Genomic DNA, 23,268 nt, shown 5'->3' on the forward strand with positions numbered 1-23,268 from the left:
AAAAAAAAAAAAAAAAAATCATGATGATTACTGTGGGGAAATAAGAACAGTGTAAACTGAGAAAGAATAACCTAGGATTCTACTTTGGATTGAATGGTCAGGAGAAATCTGTCAAGGAAAAAAAATTTAACATTTATAATAAGATTTAGATAATTTCAATTCCACAATTTAGAATTATTAAATCCAGGAATAATTATATTTAACTTAATAATGTGTGACTATTAACTAAGAATCAAAGAATGAGTTTATACTCAGCTCTCATTTTATAGTTACCAGTGTCAACAAAAAGCATTTTAAAGTCTATTTTCATATGAGATTATTTAAGTTCTATAACAATTTGTGGATCTAATCCTTGGCCTCTTTGGAGTTAATAGCCTAATGCAGATAATATAGAAATATTATTTCTAAACTACAGAAAAATACAAACGATTTATAGATATTTAAACAATTATGTTTTCATCAGTTAAGAGAGATTTAGACTAGTTTTCCCCAAAAACATAAAAATATAAAGTACAAAGTTTGTTCTTCAGATTAGTTAAAAGAACTATTCAATTTATTTCATACATATTTTGCATAATATAAAGCCATAAGAGTAATTCTTAACCACTAAAATATTAATCATTTCAAGGTATCTGAAATACTTTGAACAAAATTCAGTTTTATTCATTTTGATTTAGAAACTAAAAATAGTGCACTGAACAACTCACAGAAGACAGTAATACAAGCAACACTTTTCCTCAATTACATTAAAAAAAAAGTCAGGTCAAACCATTTAACCCCTAAAACACATCTGTTTTAAAGCTGTCTTATTCTAGATCATCCTTAATTTACTGCAAACTGAGGCTTTCACCTGACCTGAAAGCAACATATATGTTGGCCCTGATTAAAATTAGAAGAAAATCTTCAAAGTTGGTCATTTAGTGACTCATGTTTCTAAATATTATAAAATTATTAAGAAACTGAGCTTAAAATAAATTTAAGAAAAATCTTACAGAAGTTTACATGTATAAGAATTAAAATTTACCTCTCTTAACACTCATTGAGTTTAAAAAATTTCAACCAGAATGCTATCTGGGTAAAACAGGAGATACAATCTTTATATTCTGGAATAAAATTTTTAGAAATTTTAAATGTCTAAATAAAATAGACATAAATAAATGTCTATTAATAGAAAGGGATTTTCTGTTGCCCAAAGACAATTTTAATATATGAAAATTATGAAAAACTGTTCCTAATACATATCTGACACCCATAAATAAGATACCACGGACTATATTTCTATTTATTTTTTATCTACTATTTCTTCATTATGAGATTTTTTTTCTGATAAAATTGATATTATTTACTCCTCAAAGTCGTTTATTCAAAGAATTTACTGTGGGCCTACTTCATGGCAAGTGTCCCCCAGATCGTAGGCACATAAAGAAATGTAACATACACAGCCTAAAGGAGGTTTCTTCATTAGAGAAACAAACATGAAAACAACTATAAAACAATGGATAATATCTAAATTACACATATGGCAGCAAAAGAAGTAATGACTAACTGAGGGTAGGTAAAAAGGAAAGACAGAAAAGGAAGGCTAACAGAGAAGAGTTCACTAAAAGAGTAAAATAAAGCTTAAGACTAAACTTGAAGGATGAATAGAACAGTTGAGTAAACAAGGGGGAAACATTCCAGGCAGAAGAAACTTAATATGGTACATGGAGCACAGTGGTTTGACAAAACTTTTCTCAGTGTTCAGGTGTGGCAGGCAAAATAGACAAAGACCAGATCATAAAGAGACCCATAGTTCACCTTTTGTAATCAGCCTTTACTTTTTGCATAATGTGGTATAACTAAAGAATTTTGAGCAGGAAAGTGAAATGATCATCTCCATAGTTTAGGAACATAACTGGCAGCAGTAAGGAAGTGGGGCAGTTAAGCAAGTGTGGATGAGGATAAATGAAAATCACAGCAAAAGTCCAGGTAAGAAAACCATAGGAGCCTACACTAAGACATTGGTAATTTTAAAAAGCGGGGACAGGAACTAATTAACAGAACTGACTGGAACTGCTAATATAGAAAAGGGGAGTCTAAGATGGTTTCCAATTTTTCACTTAAATGGGTAGTGGTACCATCAACTTAAGATAACTAATATAGTTATCCAGTTATTAGCCAGATAATTAAGTTTGGAGTTATAAACAGAGTTTGCTTTTGGTTATAACACTAACATTAAAGCTTAAATGGGTGAATAAATGAATACACCATTTAATGAATGAATTGGTCACAGAACGAACAGTACTTATTTATAGGAAAATTAACCTTTCTATTCTCTTTCCTTAGTAAATCAAGATATACTCTACAGATAACAGACAAGTGACTTTTTAAATCAAAAGAGCCCAAGTTTTGACTTGATATTTTTTGACTAAAGGAAACAGGAGTAAACTTGGAGACTATATATACATACTGATACTATACATGTATGTTGAGGTCTACATTTAGTTTGAAACTCAAAAATAGATCTATAACAGAAATACAACAACAGGAACAAGAAAAAAGGATGTATATTAAGAATTCATCAGAAAAATGTAATATGATATTTATACAAATATCAACTGTAGCTAACATGTATTGAGTAAATTTACTACATAGTAGGTAATGTGCTAATTGTTTACATTCACTTTCACAAGGTCAAACATCTGGTTAAGTGGTACCACTAGGAAAGCACTTTTTGATAGTCTAGCTAAACCCCTTATTAGGCAGGATAACAACCTAGCTAGGGTATACCCTGAAAAAACTAAAGAAAGGGAAAAAAATAAAAAATGGAGTTATCTCAAATAATGAAATAGTAAAAGCAAATACTAATTATTTTCAAGGTTTATAAAAATCTTTACAGAAGGCCTTTCAAAACCCACATCACTCCCTGATCCTGCTCCTAACAAGATATATATATAGAGAGAGAGATCTATTACAACTGGGAATGCATTTCTCAAAGGGGAAAAATGTAAAGACAGAGAGAGAAAGAGAGAGAGAGGGAGAAAACAAAGGGGTTAAATTGCTTTTTATTCGTTAATGGCAAGTTTATTTGATCCTTAACTTAACGCTAAGTTTTCTTATAGTCTTTAAACCACTGTTTCTTAAACTTGTCCGATGAGAAAAATCACCTAGAGCATTTGTTAAAAACTCATATTCCTGATATGAAAATGATAATTCCACGAATCTGTATTTCTAACAAGGTTCCACTAAAATTCTAAATAATTTGGCACATTTGGCACACTCTGTCTGGGTAGCATCCCAAATCTAATAAATCAGAATTTCTGGAGGAGAGGCAATGAGATTTATATGAAAAAAAGTGGGATTTGTATCAAGAAAAAAATAACTCCCATTCTAATGTATAAAATTTAGAATCATTGCTTTTAAGCTATTTTCTAAGTATATATAATAATGAATTATTGTTAAATTGACATTCTTTAATAGAAATAATTATTAAACTATCCCTTACATAAGAGAAAGATTTTTATTAGACTCATGTAAAAATAAAAATATGTATTTGAAAACCCCATCCAAAATAATATTTTCTTCAGTATGTGGCAAAATACACATGGGATCATAAGCAAACAAGAAAACAAACAAAAAAGAAAGAAAAAGAAATGAAGCATTCTCACCACCTTATATGGGCTCATCAAATCTGTTATGGTTGTTCCCGTGGATAAGGGGTAGAGTATGCCCTGAAGAAGGTGAACAAAATCACTGCTCTATATCCAAGAAAGACCCTTGAACCTGGAAGGGGGACCAGGCCTTAAACATGTGGGAAGGAGAACTATACTCCTTATTTTTTTTATACAGCAGGTTCTTATTAGTTATCCATCTTATACATATTAGTGTATATATGGAGAACTATACTTTTGGCCCTTGTGTTTTTAGACTCTGGACTTTCAAATGTTTGGTTACTGTGACACGAAGATGGAGTCTGGTAAACAAAAGAAAGATCTCTCTAGTAAATCCCAGCTGATAATGAGTGAATTATATCTATATATCTAATGATACAGTTGCACGTTTCTTTGCATTTTCTCTTGTTATTCTTTACCTTTAAACAGACTTTTAAAAGTACGTTTCAACTTGGTCTCTGAATATCCATGTTCTAGCAGATATTAAGCAAAGGTATATTTTATGGGTCTAAACATTAACAAGAGAGCAACAACCCTCTCCTTGAAGCCAGCATTACTGAAGAAGCTGAATTTAGTGAAACCTTCAATCTCAGGAAACAAGATTCAGGGCTGCTAGGATCAGCTGAATCTCTCTTAAGAAAAGTCTCTCTGTATTACCAAACCTGGAGGTTTAACATTAGACTTAGAAAGGGAGTTCATCACCTATAAATCCATAGTGGAGGACAGCATACACACACATACACTAACCGGTTACTCAGAAGTTTGAATCTCTAGTCTAAAAACTGGTTGTTACCTAAACCACATAAGGTTAGAGGAAGAAGGAGGAAGAACAAGAAAAGAGAGAGGAGGGAGAGGAGAAGAAGGGGAAAGAAAAGGGAGATGAAAAGGATGAGCAAAAGAGGAGGAGGAGGAGGTAAAGGAGGAAAGGGAGAGAAGGCAGAATTACAATTAGAGTAACATAATTCCTCAGATCTACAATGAAAGTCACAAAGCTCATATAAAAGTTTGCCTTGGAATAATCTTTGAATTAATAATGATTGTTGAAATACTTTAATATTGTTTTCATAGATGTGCAGAAAATTTAAAAGATACTGCATAATTTCTGTATATTATATAGTACATTTACATATTATACACAAATTATATATAATAATATATTATAAATAAATTATATATAATATATACCAAAATTTTAGGATCAAAATGAAGATCTAAGAATGTGGCAGTTGTTGGCATTCGAAGTAACTGTGTTTTCCATTAAACCTGTGCAAAACACTTTTTCAAAAAGCATAAAATCTCTCTTAATGGTCATGGATATTGCTCTATTCTCTACAATTCCAAAAATTAACTTAGGTTTGCAATATGCATTATTATGCTGGAACAACAACAAAAAAGGCTAGTAAGCTTTAGATTTTAAATGTGTATAACATAGCAACAACCTAAATTACTTGGTCTTTATTGCCATGACTACTTTTCTTCTTACTGCCACATGGAAAAGGTTCTTGGGATACTTACCTACAAAGAAGCACTGACCACAACAAGGCATGCCCTTTTTCTCACTGTATCAATAGTAATACCTCATTTATTTCATACTACGGGGAAATAAACTGCTCAATATAAATTAGCTGTCCAAATAAATGTAACTTACTCTTTTAGGAAACAAAAGGGTTTTTGGTTGTTAAAGTCATATTTTACTTATTTATCTAACATATATCACTGACAGTCGACCAAGTTCAATACTCTGTGTTAGGCATATGAGGAAATACAAAATCGAATCCAACACATAGCTTAGTCTCAATAGTTACTAAATAATACACATATAAATGAATAATAAAGGTTTTAAAGAAATAACAGCCATTAGAAATACTGAAATAATATGCTGAAAGAGAGACTGTATCTGGGGAGCAAAGCAAGGCAAATCAGGGACAGATTCCATGGAAATCTTATGTGAAATGGAACATAACGATGGGGTGGGATTTAAGACCTAGAGCTGAGAGTAAGGGGACAAGTAAATGTATTTCAGGCCAGAGACCGAACATTTGAAAAGGAAAAGATAAAAAAAGTGAAGCATGTATATCAGTTCAGTTTTGCCAAAATAAAAGATTTAAGTAAAAAGCTGAAAATAAAATCCAAATCATGAAAGACTAGGTTAAATTTTTTAATTTATTCTGTAGTAAGTCAGAAGTAAATGATTGGTTTGAACAGTGAAATAATATGATCAGGAATATAAATCAGGAGGAGGAAGAGGAGGAGACAGAGGATACAAGATAAAAAGAGAGCAATATGAAGAATTTAAGCAACATGTAAAGAATTTCATAAAGGTGAAAGCTATATTTCAGCGATACTAAGTATAGGACTTGGAAATTTAACTGACTGATATAAAGATCAAAGAGGGGCTGAAGCTGACTCAAGTCCCCACTACTATGAAGACGGTAGCCTCTTAATCAAAACAGGGGACTTGGGCTTCCCTGGTGGCGCAGTGGTTGAGAGTCTGCCTGCTGATGCAGGGGACACGGGTTTGTGCCCCAGTCCGGAAGGATCCCGCATGCCACAGAGCGGCTGGGCCCGTGAGCCATGGCTGCTGAGCCTGCGCGTCCGGAGCCTGTGCTCCACCACGGGAGAGGCCACAACAGTGAGAGGCCCGCGTACCACACAGAGGACTTAAGAACATGAATGATATAGGACTGGGATGGCCAAATAAAGGCTGCGGGGCCAGAAAGACATTCACTTGGCCATATCTCATAGGGAGATGAGAATATAAGAATAAAGCTCTGGAAATAAGAATAAGAGAGGAAAGCTATCATAAAACTGAATAAAAATTCCCGAAAAACATAAGCTCCACAAAAGCAAGGATGCTGTCTGTTTTGTTCACTGTCGTATCTCCTGTGCCTACAACAGTGTCTGACACTCAGTAAATACATATTGAATGTTCACTGAAAGAATGCCACACAACAGATCACAGCCAGAGAGAGAATGAGAGAGGTCAGGAGCCTGATCTTTTTATGTCAAAAGTTAGATATAAAAGTAGAAAGAATATGCAGATAAGGATAAGAGGAAAGCAGTAGGAGTCACGAGAAAACCAATAAAAGAGAATATTACAGAAGTCATAATAGGTGAGTTTTAAGAGAGTGGGAATGGTGAATTGTGTCATTCTCAATAGATAATTTACTTATACCTACCTTGCGTGGTTGAAAATCATACTTCACACAGTGCTGAAAACCTTTTCCTTTGGACTTCAGTGATGTGACTATCAGGCAATTGCCAACGAAATGAGCAGAGTAACCAACTCCTTTGCTAGTACGAAAACTGCAAAGAAAACTGAGAATAGTATAACATCCTCTGCGACAAAGAACAATATACCTAAAGATTAGTATTATACAAATAATATAAAACATAATTATAAAAATAAAACTTACATCCCTATAGAGTAGAAGGGGTATTACATGTACCAAATAAAGACTAAAACATGAAAAGTTTAGAAAAACTAAAAGAAGGCATGTAAATTGGGAAAATAGAAGACTATAGAACTTTTTAATATTTCAATTTAAAATATCACAAATACATAAAAACAAATTAATAGCCAACAAAAGCCTACCAAGTAGATTTCATATACCTTCAATGACCACCTAGAATTAACAAATACAGAAATCATGTACACAGTTAATGTTTTCAAAATCAACTTGCTCTTTAATTCTACTATATCTTTGAAAATAGCTTACGACTTTACCAAAAAAAAAAAGTCACAGCCAATTTTGATAAATAACGTAGGTAATCAAGCAAAGGAATACATTTTCACTCAAAAGAAGAAAAAAGATGTGACTATGAAATATAGTTATTTTCTTCTAGAGGAGCACTCCTCCAGCTGTGAATTCAATCACAATATATATTAAAAAAAAAAAAAAGAACAAAACCTGTAAATGTTTTGACAAATGACAGTATTATTGAAATAAAAATATGATCTCCCAAAATGACCTTTTTTTTTTTTAAATGTACACAACATATGATCTTATGTAAATGGTATCATATCTTGTATGGCACAGTGAGCATTTAGAGATGACTTTTTTTTGGCTGTGTTGGGTCTTCGTTGCTGCGTACGGGCTTTCTCTAGTTGCAGCGAGCAGGGGCTACTCTTCGTTGTGGTGCGCAGGCTTTTCATTGCAGTGGCTTCTCTTGTTGTGGAGCACGGGCTCTAGGCATCTGGGCTTCAGTAGTTGTGGCTCATGGGCTCTAGAGCACAGGCTCAGTAGTTGTGGCACACGGGCTTAGTTGCTCTGCAGCATATGGGATCTTCCTGGACCAGAGATGGAGCCCGTGTCCCCTGCATTGGCAGGCGGATTCTTAACCACTGCACCACCAGAGAAGCCCCCAAAATGACCTTTCTGAAGTTCATCCCCATTTATGTTTGGAAGTTCAGATGCTTGTTAAAACTCTCTCTCATTACTCTCCATATATAATCTTTTGTAATAGAGTTTACAAGCTATTAATAGCTCACATTTTTCTACACTCACATTTCTGAACAGTCATTGTACAAAAAGCACTTTAAATATTATGCTACCATTAAATCCTATGTGATATGTACCATTATTATCCTCATCTTACAGTTGAAGACACCAAAGCACAGGATAAACAGTAAATGGTAAAGGCAGAACTTAAACTCAGGCAATCTTATTTCAGAGCACTGCAAGTATTAAATGAGGCAATACATGTAAGCACTTATAATGCCTAGTACATATAGTAAGATAACAAACGAAACTTTGATGTTCTTATTACTTGTCATTATTGGTAAACTAAAATCATCACGTTCCGAGTCCTTACAGGTCAACCCATTGTTGGGTTGATGAACCCATTCTGTCAGTTATCTACCAAATAATTAATCTTATCTAATTATAACTTCTCACATGGTTATCAAAATCAACATTTTTAAAGCATACCTTAATTATGCTCACAGAACCATGTTAAGTCAAAAAGCAAAGTGAATGAAATCTGGTAGGAGTTTATTGTTGTTGTTTTGGGTTTTTTTTTTTCACTAAGAACACACAATTGAACTATGCAGACTGGAGATAGGAGTCTGTAACCCTTGACTCTTAAAATGTAATTGAGGAAAAAAATAGCGAGGCAGGTTGCCTAGAATCAACAGCAAAAAATGAATAAAATAAACTGACATAACTGTATCTTTGTAGTTTTAGCATATATTTATTTGTTTACTTATTCTATTTAATATGTTGCCTTGACACTTGACACTGTTCCATATTTACAAGATTGAAATGCTTAAGACAAAAGTACTAAAATTAAATATATTACTTACCAATAAAGATAAGGTTTATCCTTATCAACATTAATGTTATTTAATGGATCCATACGAAACCAAGTGTTTAGGGTGAAGCCATTCTGATAAGGCCACTTTGCAATAGGAGGCAATGCAATTGCCTACAAGGTAATGGAAAAAGATACAAAAGTATCAGTTAAAGAAAATGTAATAGTAACTAAGGTCAAGTATGGCTTCCACAGATTAAAAAACAATGAAGGTATAAATATCAAAGAATCATGGACAAATATAAAAATAGAAACTATTATCATATTAAGATAATCTATTGTTTGTTGATTCTAGAAGCATTATTTTCAAATATTCAATGAATCAAGTTTCATATCTAAGTTACGTAGTACGGTTCAGACTGTATTCCAAGAAGTCCGCCTCCAAGTTCACCAATACACAGTCCCTTATACATATGCTCCAGAATTTTCAGTTTTCTGTAGTTTATGTTAGGTTTTCAGTAATATTTCACTTGATTAAAGAAAGCTGAATTTTCAAATCCAAAAGCAATAGAGAAGTTAATGGAATACTGAAGAAATATAAGTATTAAGAAATAATATTAATACTAAAGCAAGAGATTTATCATTCAGAAACTGAACCATTGAAATTTATGACCAAAAACGATTCAAATCCACTCACAAGTAGGAAAGGAATAATATAGTATTCAGTAGGTAATAGTAATAAAAAAAATCTAGACATTCTAAGGAAAAAATGAGAAAGTGGTATATTACTTGACTTGAAGTCAAAAAACATCTGAGTGGATTTACTTATCTTTCTATGAGATATATAAATTCCTTCACATAAAAGATAAGTACCCTTTATGTTTTTTTAAAATTTATTTATTTTATTTTTGGCTGTGTTGGGTCTTCATTGCTGAGCGCGGGCTTTCTCTAGTTGCGGCGAGTGGGGGCTACTCTTCGTTGTGGTGCGCAGGCTTCTCACTGCAGTGGATTCTCTTGTTGCAGAGCATGGGCTCTAGGTGTGCGGGCTTCAGTAGTTGTGGTGCAAGGGCTCTAGAGCGCACCCCCAGTAGTTGTGGCGCACGGACTTAGTTGTTCCGTGGAATGTGGGATCTTCCTGGACCAGGGCTCGAACCCGTGTCCCCTGCATTGGCAGGCAGATTCTTAACCACCGCGCCATGAGGGAAGCCCCCGTTTATGATTTTATAACTGATCTGTTCCTCCAAACAGATCCTTCGTATTGCTGATAATAACCTTACTCAAATATAACATATAGCTTCCATATAAAAATCCTCTGCATATAAAATAAAGTTTAAATTTCTTCAGGTTATACAAGGCTGTTCACACACCCTGTGGCTCCGACAAACCCTTTCAATCTTATTCTCTTCTTGTACCTTACCCCACTTTCCAAAGTACATCTAAACATAGCAGCTGTTCCACCTGTTCTGTTACAGCTCCCCTTTTTGTACATGATGCTACTTCTATGCAAAACACTTCCTCCAAGATCCCAATTACCCTCAATACCAGGCTATATCTCCTTCTCCTGTGAAGCTTTCCTGGACTTCACCCCAGTCTAGTTTCTCTTCTCATTGTTTTTCCATAGCACTTAGTACGTAAATCTACAATAGCTTATTCTAACAAGCTGCTTTTGTGTCTACCAATGAGTTCTCAAAGAGTAAGAAATATAGTTTATACTCCCAGCATTGAGACTTAAGACAGAAAATAATCAATATGTGATCAATGAAAAATCTCAAAGTGGCAAAGCACCTGCTGCATAAATAAAAATGAAACGAAAACACACACACAAAAACACATAAACACACATACCATTTCAAATGAAGACTCAAACCCTAACAATGAATAAAAATTTTCCTATACAATGTCCTTTCAGATTTTAATATTTAAGCAATTAGTCCAGGACCTTTAATTGTCAATACAGCCTTTTTTCGACTTTTTAAAAAGGGAAATATTTTACTTTTATTGTTTGCTAGCAAAATGCAATTCTTGCCAAGTTTACTGCTGGTTAATACCTCCATAAGTTTCACTAAACTAGACTTCACTTACTATAGCTGCTTCAGAGTACCAAGGTAAACAGGAGAAGTATTTATTGAGGACATTGAAAAGTAAAGTGATTCTATAGAATTATAATAATAGCTTAACAAATATATTAATTTGCTCATAATGCCTGTGGAACACAATTGGAACAGGGTCAGATTCATGGTTTCCAACCTCTGGCCACAACCAGCATACCCAAGTGCCCTTTCATACCAGCCACAGCAGTCCATGACAGCACTATCATAGCGGCGTTAATAAGCACGCAGAGTGCAGCCCATTCCTTCTCTTTACCCCCATTACTCCACATGCCCAAGAGATCTCTTACTTCCAACCAGTGGCCCTAGCACTTTCTATATCATCAGTCTCATCATCTGGTCTACTGAGCCCTACATTGGAACTTATACGCTGCATTAAACTAAGAGATACAGGAAAGAATTTGAGACAAGCTGCTCTTCAAGTTTTCCAGAAATATACTTCCACCACAGTAGGACTGAGAGAGTCCTAAATCACATTCAGTTGCAAACACTAGAGAACCAAAATACAACAGAAAAAAGAAAAAAAATCTCACAAAAGAAAAAGCTAATAAGCTTGAGTGATAATGAAATAATAATAGTCTTTGGTCTTGCTACAACTGGTATGAAACACCTGAGAGGCTCTAGGACTGCATTTTTCTCAGTTTCATTGTGGACTTCTAAAAATTCCATAGATAAATAAGGATCTTTATTATGGCCAATCTCTTCAACAAGATAGTTACCTCTACTCAAGGACATCCTCTTAAAATTATTTTTTTTATTACATATGTATTTTAAATTTATTATTTTTTTACTGAAGTATAGTCTTCAATATGCAACAGCTAGAAAAAGTGTTTTAGGGACCTGAACTCTCCCATTTCTAGAGGGTATGCCTCAACTTCCTGCTCCTACCTACCTACCAACCAGCTCCTTCTTACAATGCACACTGTATTCCTAGCCTTTTGCAACTCTTTAACTGATGCATACACTCTCCCTTAAGGCACAAAAGCTAACTTTGTAGAGTACTGCCTTATGTGGAATCCAGGCCCATTTACTCCCCAACCGTTTGTGCCTGATCACCCATTTTCTAGACTCTTTATATTTCCTTCTAATCCCATGGCAATAATAGCATGACCTTTGGACTATCTCTATGATTTTGGATTTAAGCGGCCTTCACATTTCCTCTGTATTTCCTTCTACAATATTTTGGTATCCACAATTGAGTATCCCTCATTGTGTCCAATGAGTCCATACTCTGAAATCTATATCCCTCACTGTCTCCTGGACTAGCTGACTCCAAAATTTATATTCTTATCTGTTGCAATTTGCAAATAAAATGATTTTAATGTTCATATAGGATGCTTTCAGTTAACTATTTCAGTGAATAGAAAAGTGTACTATTTCTTAAATTAAGCAAATTCAAGAAATAATCATAATCATGAAAAGCAAATCTATATAGTATATCCATAAAGGTCACAGAGCACGTAAAAAATGCCATCTTACATTTGTCATTTACCTTTACACTAATCACTGTAGAATTCAACTAACTCTCTGTAAGTATTACCAAATTGCTCACATGGAGGCAGCAGGCTCATAGTAAGGCATCTCCACGATAAAAAATACAATTCAGAAGGCCTAGCATATATGGTTATTTTGGAGGGAAAGTAAGTTGTATCATGATTTTAATCACGCAAAGGCACTGCTATGAGCAGTGGTCCAAACAGTATGTACCCTCTTGTTACTAAGATGCCACTGGTTCATGCTCACCCAGAAGCAGGTTATCAAACACACTGTAATGGTAAGGGTTTTAAAATCAGCTCCTATCTGAATTTTTCAGCAGTTCAATAGCAGAAGTTACATGTCTGAAAATTAGCCAATCCGTTGTTAAATGAAACGCTGGATTTAAGGTCAGGCAAATTTTGGTTCAGGTTGTGACTCTCCTTTAAGACTCTGAACAATGTTATCCTGGAGAGGCTTACTTAGTTTTCTCAACTGATGTAACAACAATAATATCATTTATCTTATATAGCTTGCATGACTCAAATGAAATAATAGTTATAAAAGTTCTAGTTCCTTCCCTGCTTCCTCCTCTACAAAGAATATACTCTTGATCCAAACTACCCTTTATGGAAACGAGTGATGCAGGAAAAACCAGGAAAGGCGGAAGAGGTAGTATAAGTCCACCAATAGCCCCTGAGCAAAAACAATTCAAACATACACTACTACTAACATATAAATAAAATTATCTCTATGTGTGTGTATGTGTGTATAAAATGCATTGCATACCAATCAGTAATTGGTGACCGAATGGCTAAAAACAGGATTAACTGCCATCTTACTGAGGCAATTCAGGCAATTTATTAAAACAGAGTTACTAATTCCGTTTTAATTAAACTTTGTTAATTCTATATATAAAACAGCAACTTGCTTATGTTTCAGTCAAAACACTTTGCTCTTCTTCCCCATACCTTAGACTGAAATCTATCAGATGTCAGGTCAACAACAGCTCTGTAAAATGTATTAGAAATACATACGTGTATAAGTAGAACTATTACATATAAAAGAACCCTCATTCCCTTAGGGACAGTGACAGTGTTTTCTCTGCTAAGTAGCACAATATACATACATATTATATATGCTCTACACTAACAAACTGATATTTTAAATGATTTGCTTCCATCTTGAAAGTGTTTTGTTTTTTTTTTTTAACTTTCCTATTTTTGTTTCACAATTGGTGGAAACTAACTTAAAAGATTAGTAACAAAATAGTCAGGAAAAAATATAAAATTAGGATAATGGTTGATGAAATGGGAGATTGAAAGGACATTTAAGTACCTGTAATAACCAAAGAGCAATAAATATTTACATTATGTTTTACAACTTATATAGTGCTTAAATAGTATACTATTTCATTACAGGCTCACAATAATCCTATTCCATTATAAAATGCTAATATTTCACATGAAAGTAAGCTAAGAAACACTAAGGACTAGTCCTCTACAGTAATGCACTAGAGGATTCAGAAATCAAAACTGGTTCTTCTAGCCAAAAATTACACATATGCTCTACAATGCTACCATGTATATTAAAATGATGAAATCAAGCTTACTGAGAAAGCTAGTTGAAAAGAACAACAAAATGGATAAACTTCCAGCTAGACTGACTGGAAAAAATACAGTAACAAGAATGAAAGAGGAGGCATCACTACATATCCCATAGACATTAAAAGGATAATAGGGGATATGATTAACAACTTTATGCCAATATATTCAACAACTTAGATTAACTGGACAATTACTTGAAAGACACACACTACCAATGCTTACTCAAAACAAATAGAAAATTTCCCTATATCTACTACAGAAATTAAGTTTGTAGTTTATTATTATTATTATTTTTATTTTTATTTATTTATTTTTTTTTTTTGTGGCTTCTCCCGTTGCGGAGCACAGGCTCCGGATGCGCAGGCTCAGCGGCCATGGCTCACAGGCCAGCCACTCCGCAGCATGTGGGATCTTCCCAGACCGGGGCACAAACCTGTGCCCCCTGCATTGGCAGGCGGACTCCCAACCACTGAGCCACCAGGGAAGCCCAAGTTTGTAGTTTAAAACCTTCCCACAAACAAAACTCCAGACCCAGATGGCTTCAATAGTGAATTCTAGCATACATTCAAGAATAACTATTATCAATTCTACACAAACTCTTCAATAGGGAGAAACAAATACTTCCCAACTCATTTTATGAGGAATTACCCTAACATCAAAACTGGAGAAAGATATCACAGGAAAAGAAAAATAGATCATCAAATCACTCATAGAAATAATTGCAAAGTTTCTTAGCAATATGTTAGCAAATCAAATCCAGTGTTGTATGAAAAGGTTATTACACTGCAATCAAGTAGTTTTTATCCCAGGAATGCAAAGGTAATTTAACACTGAAATATCAGTCACTGTAATTCATCACATTAATAAAGATTAAGAAGAAAAACTATATGATCATTTCAATAAAATCAGAAAAAGCATTTGATAAAATTCAACACTGATATTAACTTACTGATGATGGAAAAAAAACCCCAGTACATAGGAATAGAAAGGAATTTCCTCAGTCTAATAAAGGATATATCTTTAAACCTAACGCTAATAGTATACTTAATGGTGAAATACTTAATGCTCTCCCTAAGACTGAGAATAAGTCAAGACTGTTACGATTACTAATTGAAGGTCCTAGCCAGTGCAATAAGGTACAAAATGAAATAAAAAGGCATCTACTAAAAAAACCTGCTAGGACAAGTAAGTGAGTTTAGCAAGGTCTCAGGATATAAGGTCAATATATCAAAAAATTTGCATTTTTATATACTAGCATAAAGCAATATGGAATATTTGTGAATTAATTTAACAAAAGATGCTTAAGACTGGCATGCTGAAAACTGCAAAACACTGAAACATCAAAGAAAATGAAACAAAGGGAGAGATATATTGTGTCCCATGAATTGGAGTACTCAGAACTAGATCCACACAAACAGGGCCAGATAATTTTCAAGAAAGGTGCCAACACAATCCAATGTGAAAAGAACTGTCTCTTCAACAAATGGCTTTGAAACAATTTGACAGTCATATGTTAAACAAACAAAACTTAACCTCCAACCTTCCTTCACATCATATTTTAAAAATTTATACAAAAGGGATCACAAACCTAAACATAAGAGGTAAAACAACACAACTTTCAGTAGAATGCATAAGAGCAAAAAATCCTGACCTTGGTTTACATATACCGATTTCTTAGATTACAAAAGCATGTGTCATAAAAGAAAGAAAATTTTAATTGAACTCCATCAAAATTAAAATCTTTTGTACTTCAAGAAATATTGTTAAGAAAATAAGAAGACAAGCATCAGACTGGGAGAAAATGTTTTGACAAATACATTTCCAAATTAACTTACACCCTAAATATATAATGAACTCTTAAGATAAAAGACAAATAATCACATTTTTTTAAGTGAACAGAAGATTTGAACACAAACATCACAAAAGATTTAAGAATGGCTAGTAAACACATGAAAAATGTTCAACATCAGTCATAAGGGCAATACAAAATTAAAACTACAATGAGGTGCCATTACATAACCATTTACATGCTTCAAATTAAAAAGACACAATGTCCAGGATGCAGATCAACTGGGATTTTCATACACTGCTGATGGGGATGCAAAATTTTCCACTACAGAAAAAGCAATTTGCATGTTTATCATGAAATGAAATACATACTTAACATAAAAACTAGCAATCTCACTCTTTTGTACTTACTCAAGAGGTAAAAATACATACCTGCAGAAGACCTTTATTCAAGACCTAGCAGTTTTATTTACAATAACCAAAAACTGAAAACCCAAAAGTCCATCAACTAGTGAATGGATAAACTGTGGTATATCCATAAAATGTAATACTACTCAGAATAAAAAGGAATAGAATTACTGATAAACTACAACATGGATAATCTCAAAAGCATTATGGTAAGTAAAAGAAGCCTGGTGGAAAAGACTACACACTATATGATTTTATTTATATGAAACTCTAGAAAAGATAGAATTATACATAAATCAAAGGTTGCAAGGGACAGCCTAGGGAGAGAGAACAGGCTTCAAAGCAACACAAGGGAATTTTGGTGGGTGATAGAATTGTTCTAAATCATGACTGTCGTGGTGGTTACAGGACTATTCAAAACTCAATAAACTGTACTTTATAAATTGGGGAATTTTACTGTATGTAAATTATACCTTCACAGAGTTGACTTAAAAGAAATAAAAACAAACATATGTATTTAAAACTTACCGCAGCACTACAACCGGGGAAATTGAAAAAAGTATCAGGACCATGTCTTTGTGGCATCTGATTAAGAACTGATAATAATTTTACTGCATGTCTTGGCTAAGGAAACAAGAAAATGAAATGTCACTGTACAAATTTAACAAAAATACCTAATATATCACCTTAACCACCAGAATATTTTCTAACTGGAAAGAAAATTAATTTTAAATCATTTAATAAACTCTTTAAGAGGAACAATTTCCATTACAAATTCAAGTTTATAGCTCTCTAGAGATGAACTGTTGAACATTAAGTATTAATGCACTGATACTGAATACTTTTCCCTCTGACCACGGCTTACCCAGATTCCACTTTCTCCTCGAAGCATGCTGAACAAAAGCTTCAACTCCTTGACAGTGATGCTGTAGCTGGCAAGAACCCCCAACATATCAACTAGAAGATCTTCAAAGGAAAATAAAGTTATTCTGAACTCTAGTCATGAGCTGCCATCTGTCAAGGTAAATATACTTTTTGAAAGAGCAAAAGTTATCTTGTCATTTCTACATATACATGGATATGTATTACAGCTAAATGTCCTCATGAATAGCCGTTCTAATTAACAATTTTTAACTCATCAGATAAACAAAAAATTATATTTGAATTTTAGGATTTTCTTCCCATCAGAATTACCATTTCAATTAAGTTCTCTTTGAAAAATTATATAAAATGGATTTTATAAATTCCCAGAATACACACACATACGCGCACACACACACACACACACACACACACACACACACACACACAAATCTGCTATATGCTGGGAAAAGTAGGCAAAAAAATTTTACGCTACAATGATTTAACATTGTAAATTTGTTATTTTCAAATGAAAAAGTGATGGTTAACCACATTTTCTTTTAGAATTATCTACTCTTAAATAAGTACATTCTTGAAATAGTCCTTGGCCCACTAACAACAATTTGGGGCACTCACTCCTTTCCTGACATTATTCCAAGTGGTTTACATGCATTAACTTCACAAATCCTCATAACAAGCCTATGAGGTAAGTATCATTATTATCCCTTTCTAAAAATGAGGAAAGTGAAGCATAGATAACTTAATCACACTGCCCAAGAACGCACTCTACTAAGTGGTAGTCAAAATTCAAACCTAGGCAGTATGGCTCCAGAGCCCTCACTCTTACTTACTAGTCTCTAAATAGAAGTACCATTTGAACATCTGACTAGTGATATCCATTATGATAATGTGTTTATGTTCATATAAGAGACAAACCAGCTCACCAGAAAATAAGAAAAAATTATACATTTAATCTCTTGTCTCTGATTACTTTCTCATCTCTAGAGGTAATAGTACCTCTATCAATCATTTTTTGCAAGAAATTAAACATCTAAATACTTATACTTCATTTTCTCAATTTCTAAAGCACGTCCTAAGAATTAAAGATACTACACAAGTTATTACAATAAATACACATATACATTATAAACAATTTATCATCAATTAATAAAATAGGTTAGGGTAGGATAAGTTGAAATAATTATTGACATGTACTATACATTATCCAATATCATAGATTAGTTAGCTGAACTTTGAGACTTTAAAAATATTTATTATGTATGTATTTCAAATTAGAAATTTAATATGGTTATTTTCATCAATAAAGAATTGACTTATTCTTACTTAACACCATTATAAGTAAACAATCTCTACGATAAACTTGTGACTGTGGATATGCCATTTTAAAGAGATATCTTTTAATGAAAGACCATTCATCATTCAAGTAATAAAAATGTTCATAGTTACTATATATTAGTCAGAATATCTGTTTCTAAGAAAAAATTCTAGATAAAGACCAAGCACTTTAAAATCCTAAGTTAATATAAAGCATTTTAAAACAATTAGCTGCAAGACAAACCTTCACAGAAGATTTCCTAAAGGTATGCCTACAAATACTATTTTAAAAGAATTCTATTTCCAAACCTTTATCTCATCTCCTATGTATGTCACAAAAAGTGATCTATTAAATTTGTATTTAATTACATAATTTTTAAGATTTCTTATTTATTATACAGATAAGATAGCCAAGCACCTCAGTTTTTAATTTTATTATAAAATTTTAAAAGGTCTATAAAAAAGGTCTTTTCTGTACCAGATTTTTAAAGGAGAAAAAACACTAAGACTATGAAATTCTCTTATCAATTTACTATAGATGTTTAACCACCTTCTAATATGATATATTCATATTATTAAATGAAAAGAACTTCTTTGAACTTAGCATGCTACAAAACACTCAGAGTGAAAACTTAGTAGTGTTTTGGTGGTTACTGGTGCTTCATTAGTATGTCATCTGAATTGTAATTTCTCTACGGAAAAGTAAGGCAGAGGTATTTTTCTAACACTTATTCATCACTTAAATAACAAAAAGTGAAAAATTTGTGTTATCCACATTATCATTAATGAGAAAAAAGGATAAGGGAATTAAGAAGCTTTGTATAACAGAAAATGTGAAAAGCTCTGTGGTACTATCACGCTTACTATCAGCTTACTTCTCAGTGCTCATGAATTATGTACAGTAAGCTAGTATGTTCGTAATTGTGGCTCATTTTCTAAAGTGCATTCTATAAAGTGCACTTTATTTACCAAAAAAAAAAAAGGAAAGAAAGAAAAGAAAAAGAATTTTAAGGGCTTAAATCCAGATATGAGGATTCAAAGATCACATGATGTTCTATGCAACATGTGTACATATAAGTTTATACATATAAATTCCTGTTAACGCTAAAATTTGCAGATGGTACCGTATTTTCATCAAAAAGATGTTTTAATTTTGATTCTCATTTTTCATGAAGTTAACCATTAGTAACCAATATAGAGAATACATCATTCTAAATAGAGACAGATGCCACCTCAAAAGCAGTTAGAAATGATTTTAATATACTCTATAAGAAAAACAAAAATTTCAAAATATTGCTTAAATTTAAAAGGCACTGATCTTTATTCTTCATTCCATTTTTTCTTGTTTAATGTTTTGTTCTACTGATATTAAAATTAATTATGCATAGATCAAAATATTATAGAGGATTTTCTGGTGTTGAACTATTTTTAAGGATCAGATATTGTGAGGAATTATACTAGCACTTTTAGAATTATGAAACCTTTTCATGTCAGAAGAAAGTTATACAGAAGATTCATGGCTTAAGAGAATCAACATTTCAAACTCCTTATTTTCTGGGAATAACTGTTGCTCTGGGACCATCTTTCAAAACATATCTACTGAAGTGCATCTAACCACAGAGGAGAATGGACTTGCAGGTGGGTAAAGGATTGACAGTGAAGAATTACAGATATGAAAATTATTATTTGAAATAACACATAACAAACACCAAATTATTATTTTTATCTTGAAATTTCATGCAAATAGTATGTTCTAATTAACAAAATATCTGCATTTATTTTAACACAAAATTTCCTCCAAAAAAATATCAAAGTAAAATCGACACTTCCAAAAACTACAGCCTGCTTGTCCAAAGGCTTTTAGTACCTCCTGTCATAGTACCATATATGTCAGATTGGAGAACACGGAGTTGAGAGAACTTTTAATAAAGTGCTAATTTTATAGAAATGTAATATGTATTGTGATATTTTAATTATATAAAGGTTTAATTAAGTTCTACATAGAAAGGTACTGTTTATTTTTCTGATAGATTTCATAGCACTTATTCCACATTACTGAGATTTTCTAAAACCTGGAAAACCAAAATAGTAATTATTTTTGTCTAATACAGAAGTCACCTTTCATTCTTCAGGTTTCTTCCCCTTAACATAAAAGGCAAATTTCCCATACATTTCTACTTATCTATTTTGAAACAAGGTAGCTTCAACAAAACTATATAACCTATAGAATATAAAGAGAAGTATATGAATCTTTATAAACATTTAAATTATACTTTCCTGTCAGGTAATCCCATACCTGCTATCATGTCATCTACAGCACTCATTTTCAGCAATACTTGCTCAATTAGCCCAACTTCTGTACTAGTCTGTAAATTCCGAACACTTTTTCGTAGGATGGCTGTAAACATGCTCCATATTTCTGCTTGACATGTGACATCACAGTGTTCCAAAAGCTCTGTCATGCACGTTATACTCTCAGCATCCTGGATAATAAAGTTCATCTCCAAGTCAAACTCTCCACCAACCAGCTAAAAATAAACAGAAAAAAAAATCACCAATGATAATGTGAGAGGTTACACATATAACAGCAAAACAAATATTTAGCTAGCAAGAAAGTATTAGCTACTCTAAAAAATTTCAAGTCTTCTAGCCTGAAATTAATTTTGATAAAAATTTCACTACAGATAACTGAAAGGTGCTGTAAAAATTAAAACTAGCAAAGAGAAGTCTAATTTTTTTTTTTCAATTTGAAAAGGTGATTTCAAATCTAGAAAAACAGAGTAAAATAGAGCAAATGACTAAGAGGTGGGATTCTGGGCAAATTCCCTTAAAAAGATTTTGGCTTTGAAAAGTGAAAATTACTAGAAGATGCAGAGATCACTAAGGATAAATTTTAAGACATGAAAATTCATTTTCTTTTATATTACTAGACTGACAAATAAAATAGATGTAACTGAAAAGAATAGGTGGGTCTAATCTCCATGTATAGAATATGAAGAAACATGAAACTATATTAGCAAACTTACAGTAAATGTTGAAATAACAGAATTAATGTTAAAAATGTTTACACGAGAAATACCTAATATCTAGTAGTATTTTTTTAAAAAAACATGTGAACTGGGAAAGAAAGCTGATTTAATGGCAGCATATTTGACTTGTGGCATTATGCCAAGTGAGTCAAAAGTAGTACTCCTCCTCCCAAATGCTACTTTACTACAGCAATAGACAAATACACATGGAATAAAAGATACAATGATACTCCTATTCTCTATTGATCAAATCTCACATTAATTAGTTTAATCAGTAATAAGTACCATTCTTAAGGAAGAACATTAACAAACTGGATATCTTTTTGATCTAGAGAATGGAAAATTTAGGCAGAAAATAATAGCCATATATAAAATGCGTGACAAATGTGAAGTCATTCGTTCATTCATTCAACAAATATTTTATTTATTAAAGACTAGAACTTACCGTTCTAAGAACTAGAAATATATCTGTGGACAAGAAAAAGTCCATGCACTAACAGTGCTAAATTCTAGAAATTAAGATCTATATATGTATTTACGTATGTTCTACTTTATTCCAAAAAAGGTTGCATTTGGTGTATAAATTACATAAAGTATAAAAGAAGACATAAATAGTGAGTAGTTGAGAAAGAGGAAGTGAAGGAAAATAAAATTAGGTTCAGACAGGGACTAGAGATTAGATTCAAGAAGTCAAATTAATTTTCCATCAATGAAAGGTGTTCATTAATATGGATGGATGAGCACACTGTATAATATAAATTTGAAAATAATGGTAATAATAATACCACCACCTAACCTCACATGCCATTTAGTATTATTCTAAGTGCTTTACATACAGTAAATAACTTAATTCTCACAGCAACTAATGACAAAGAAGTGAATATTTTAAGTCTTCTAGAATTCAAGAACTTAAAAACAAAATATTCTCAAATTGTAAAATATTATGCTCTGTATATATATTTTCTCTGTAACAGCTCCAAAATTCAACTTTATAAGAAACTAGCCCTTATGCTAACTTCCAACCTTTTACTGACCTAGATATTCTCTCTGGTTAAAGGTTGGTTTTACTTCTATGTGTGAAAAGACTTCAACTCCTCCTCCTATTTCTGGTTTATTAACAAAAATAGCTATAAGAATGGTTAAGAGACGGCTCTAATTCAGACTTCCTAGATTCTGATTTTAGCTGCACCACTCACTTTAATGACGCAACTTCTCTAAGCCTGTCACTTCATCTACAATATGGGAATAAAAGTTCCTACCTAATAGGGTTGTTGTAAAGATTAAATAAATAAAGTAATTGGGTTAGAAGCACTTAGTAACAAAGTCAGGCATATAGTTAGCACTCAGTTAAGGAGTTAACGTTAGCTATTACCAGTTCTCTTACCCCAACTTTGAGCTAAAAATTGTAGTCATCTGATCACATACATATAAAGTACCATGAAACAGCCAGTGTATACCTTATGTTTCCAGGAAAAGCTAAATTATTGTAGATCGTGTACTCTCTTAGATATTACTTGTAGATCTAGCAAAACCAACTCAAGCATCATATTCACCGTGCCATGGCCTCACCAAGAACTGCTTACTTTTTCATATTCATATACCCAATTGACTTGGGTCACTACTATGAAACTTGTAAACCCATGATTAGTAACTTAGAAGAGGTTCTCCAGAAGTGAACCACAGAGAAATAAACAGGTTTGAAAAACAATGACAACTTACTGACTGAACTAAAACAAGTAGATACCAAAGTTTAAGT

The 23,268-nt window shown here is 32.8% G+C and overlaps 1 protein-coding gene across 1 annotated transcript in view; it reads right to left on the reverse strand.

The window, feature by feature from the left end:
• The window catches only part of NBEA (neurobeachin), a 640,668-nt gene that overhangs the window by 557,541 nt on the left and 59,859 nt on the right, over positions 1 to 23,268 (reverse strand). Inside the window, 5 exon segments of the mRNA XM_007464249.1 lie at positions 6,830 to 6,956; positions 8,956 to 9,077; positions 16,816 to 16,911; positions 17,153 to 17,253; positions 20,780 to 21,011. Coding sequence (XP_007464311.1) covers positions 6,830 to 6,956; positions 8,956 to 9,077; positions 16,816 to 16,911; positions 17,153 to 17,253; positions 20,780 to 21,011 — 678 coding nt within the window.

The sequence above is a fragment of the Lipotes vexillifer genome, unplaced genomic scaffold (assembly GCF_000442215.2).
Source record: "Lipotes vexillifer unplaced genomic scaffold, Lipotes_vexillifer_v1.1 scaffold120, whole genome shotgun sequence".
In the NCBI taxonomy this organism is placed as follows: domain Eukaryota; kingdom Metazoa; phylum Chordata; class Mammalia; order Artiodactyla; family Lipotidae; genus Lipotes; species Lipotes vexillifer.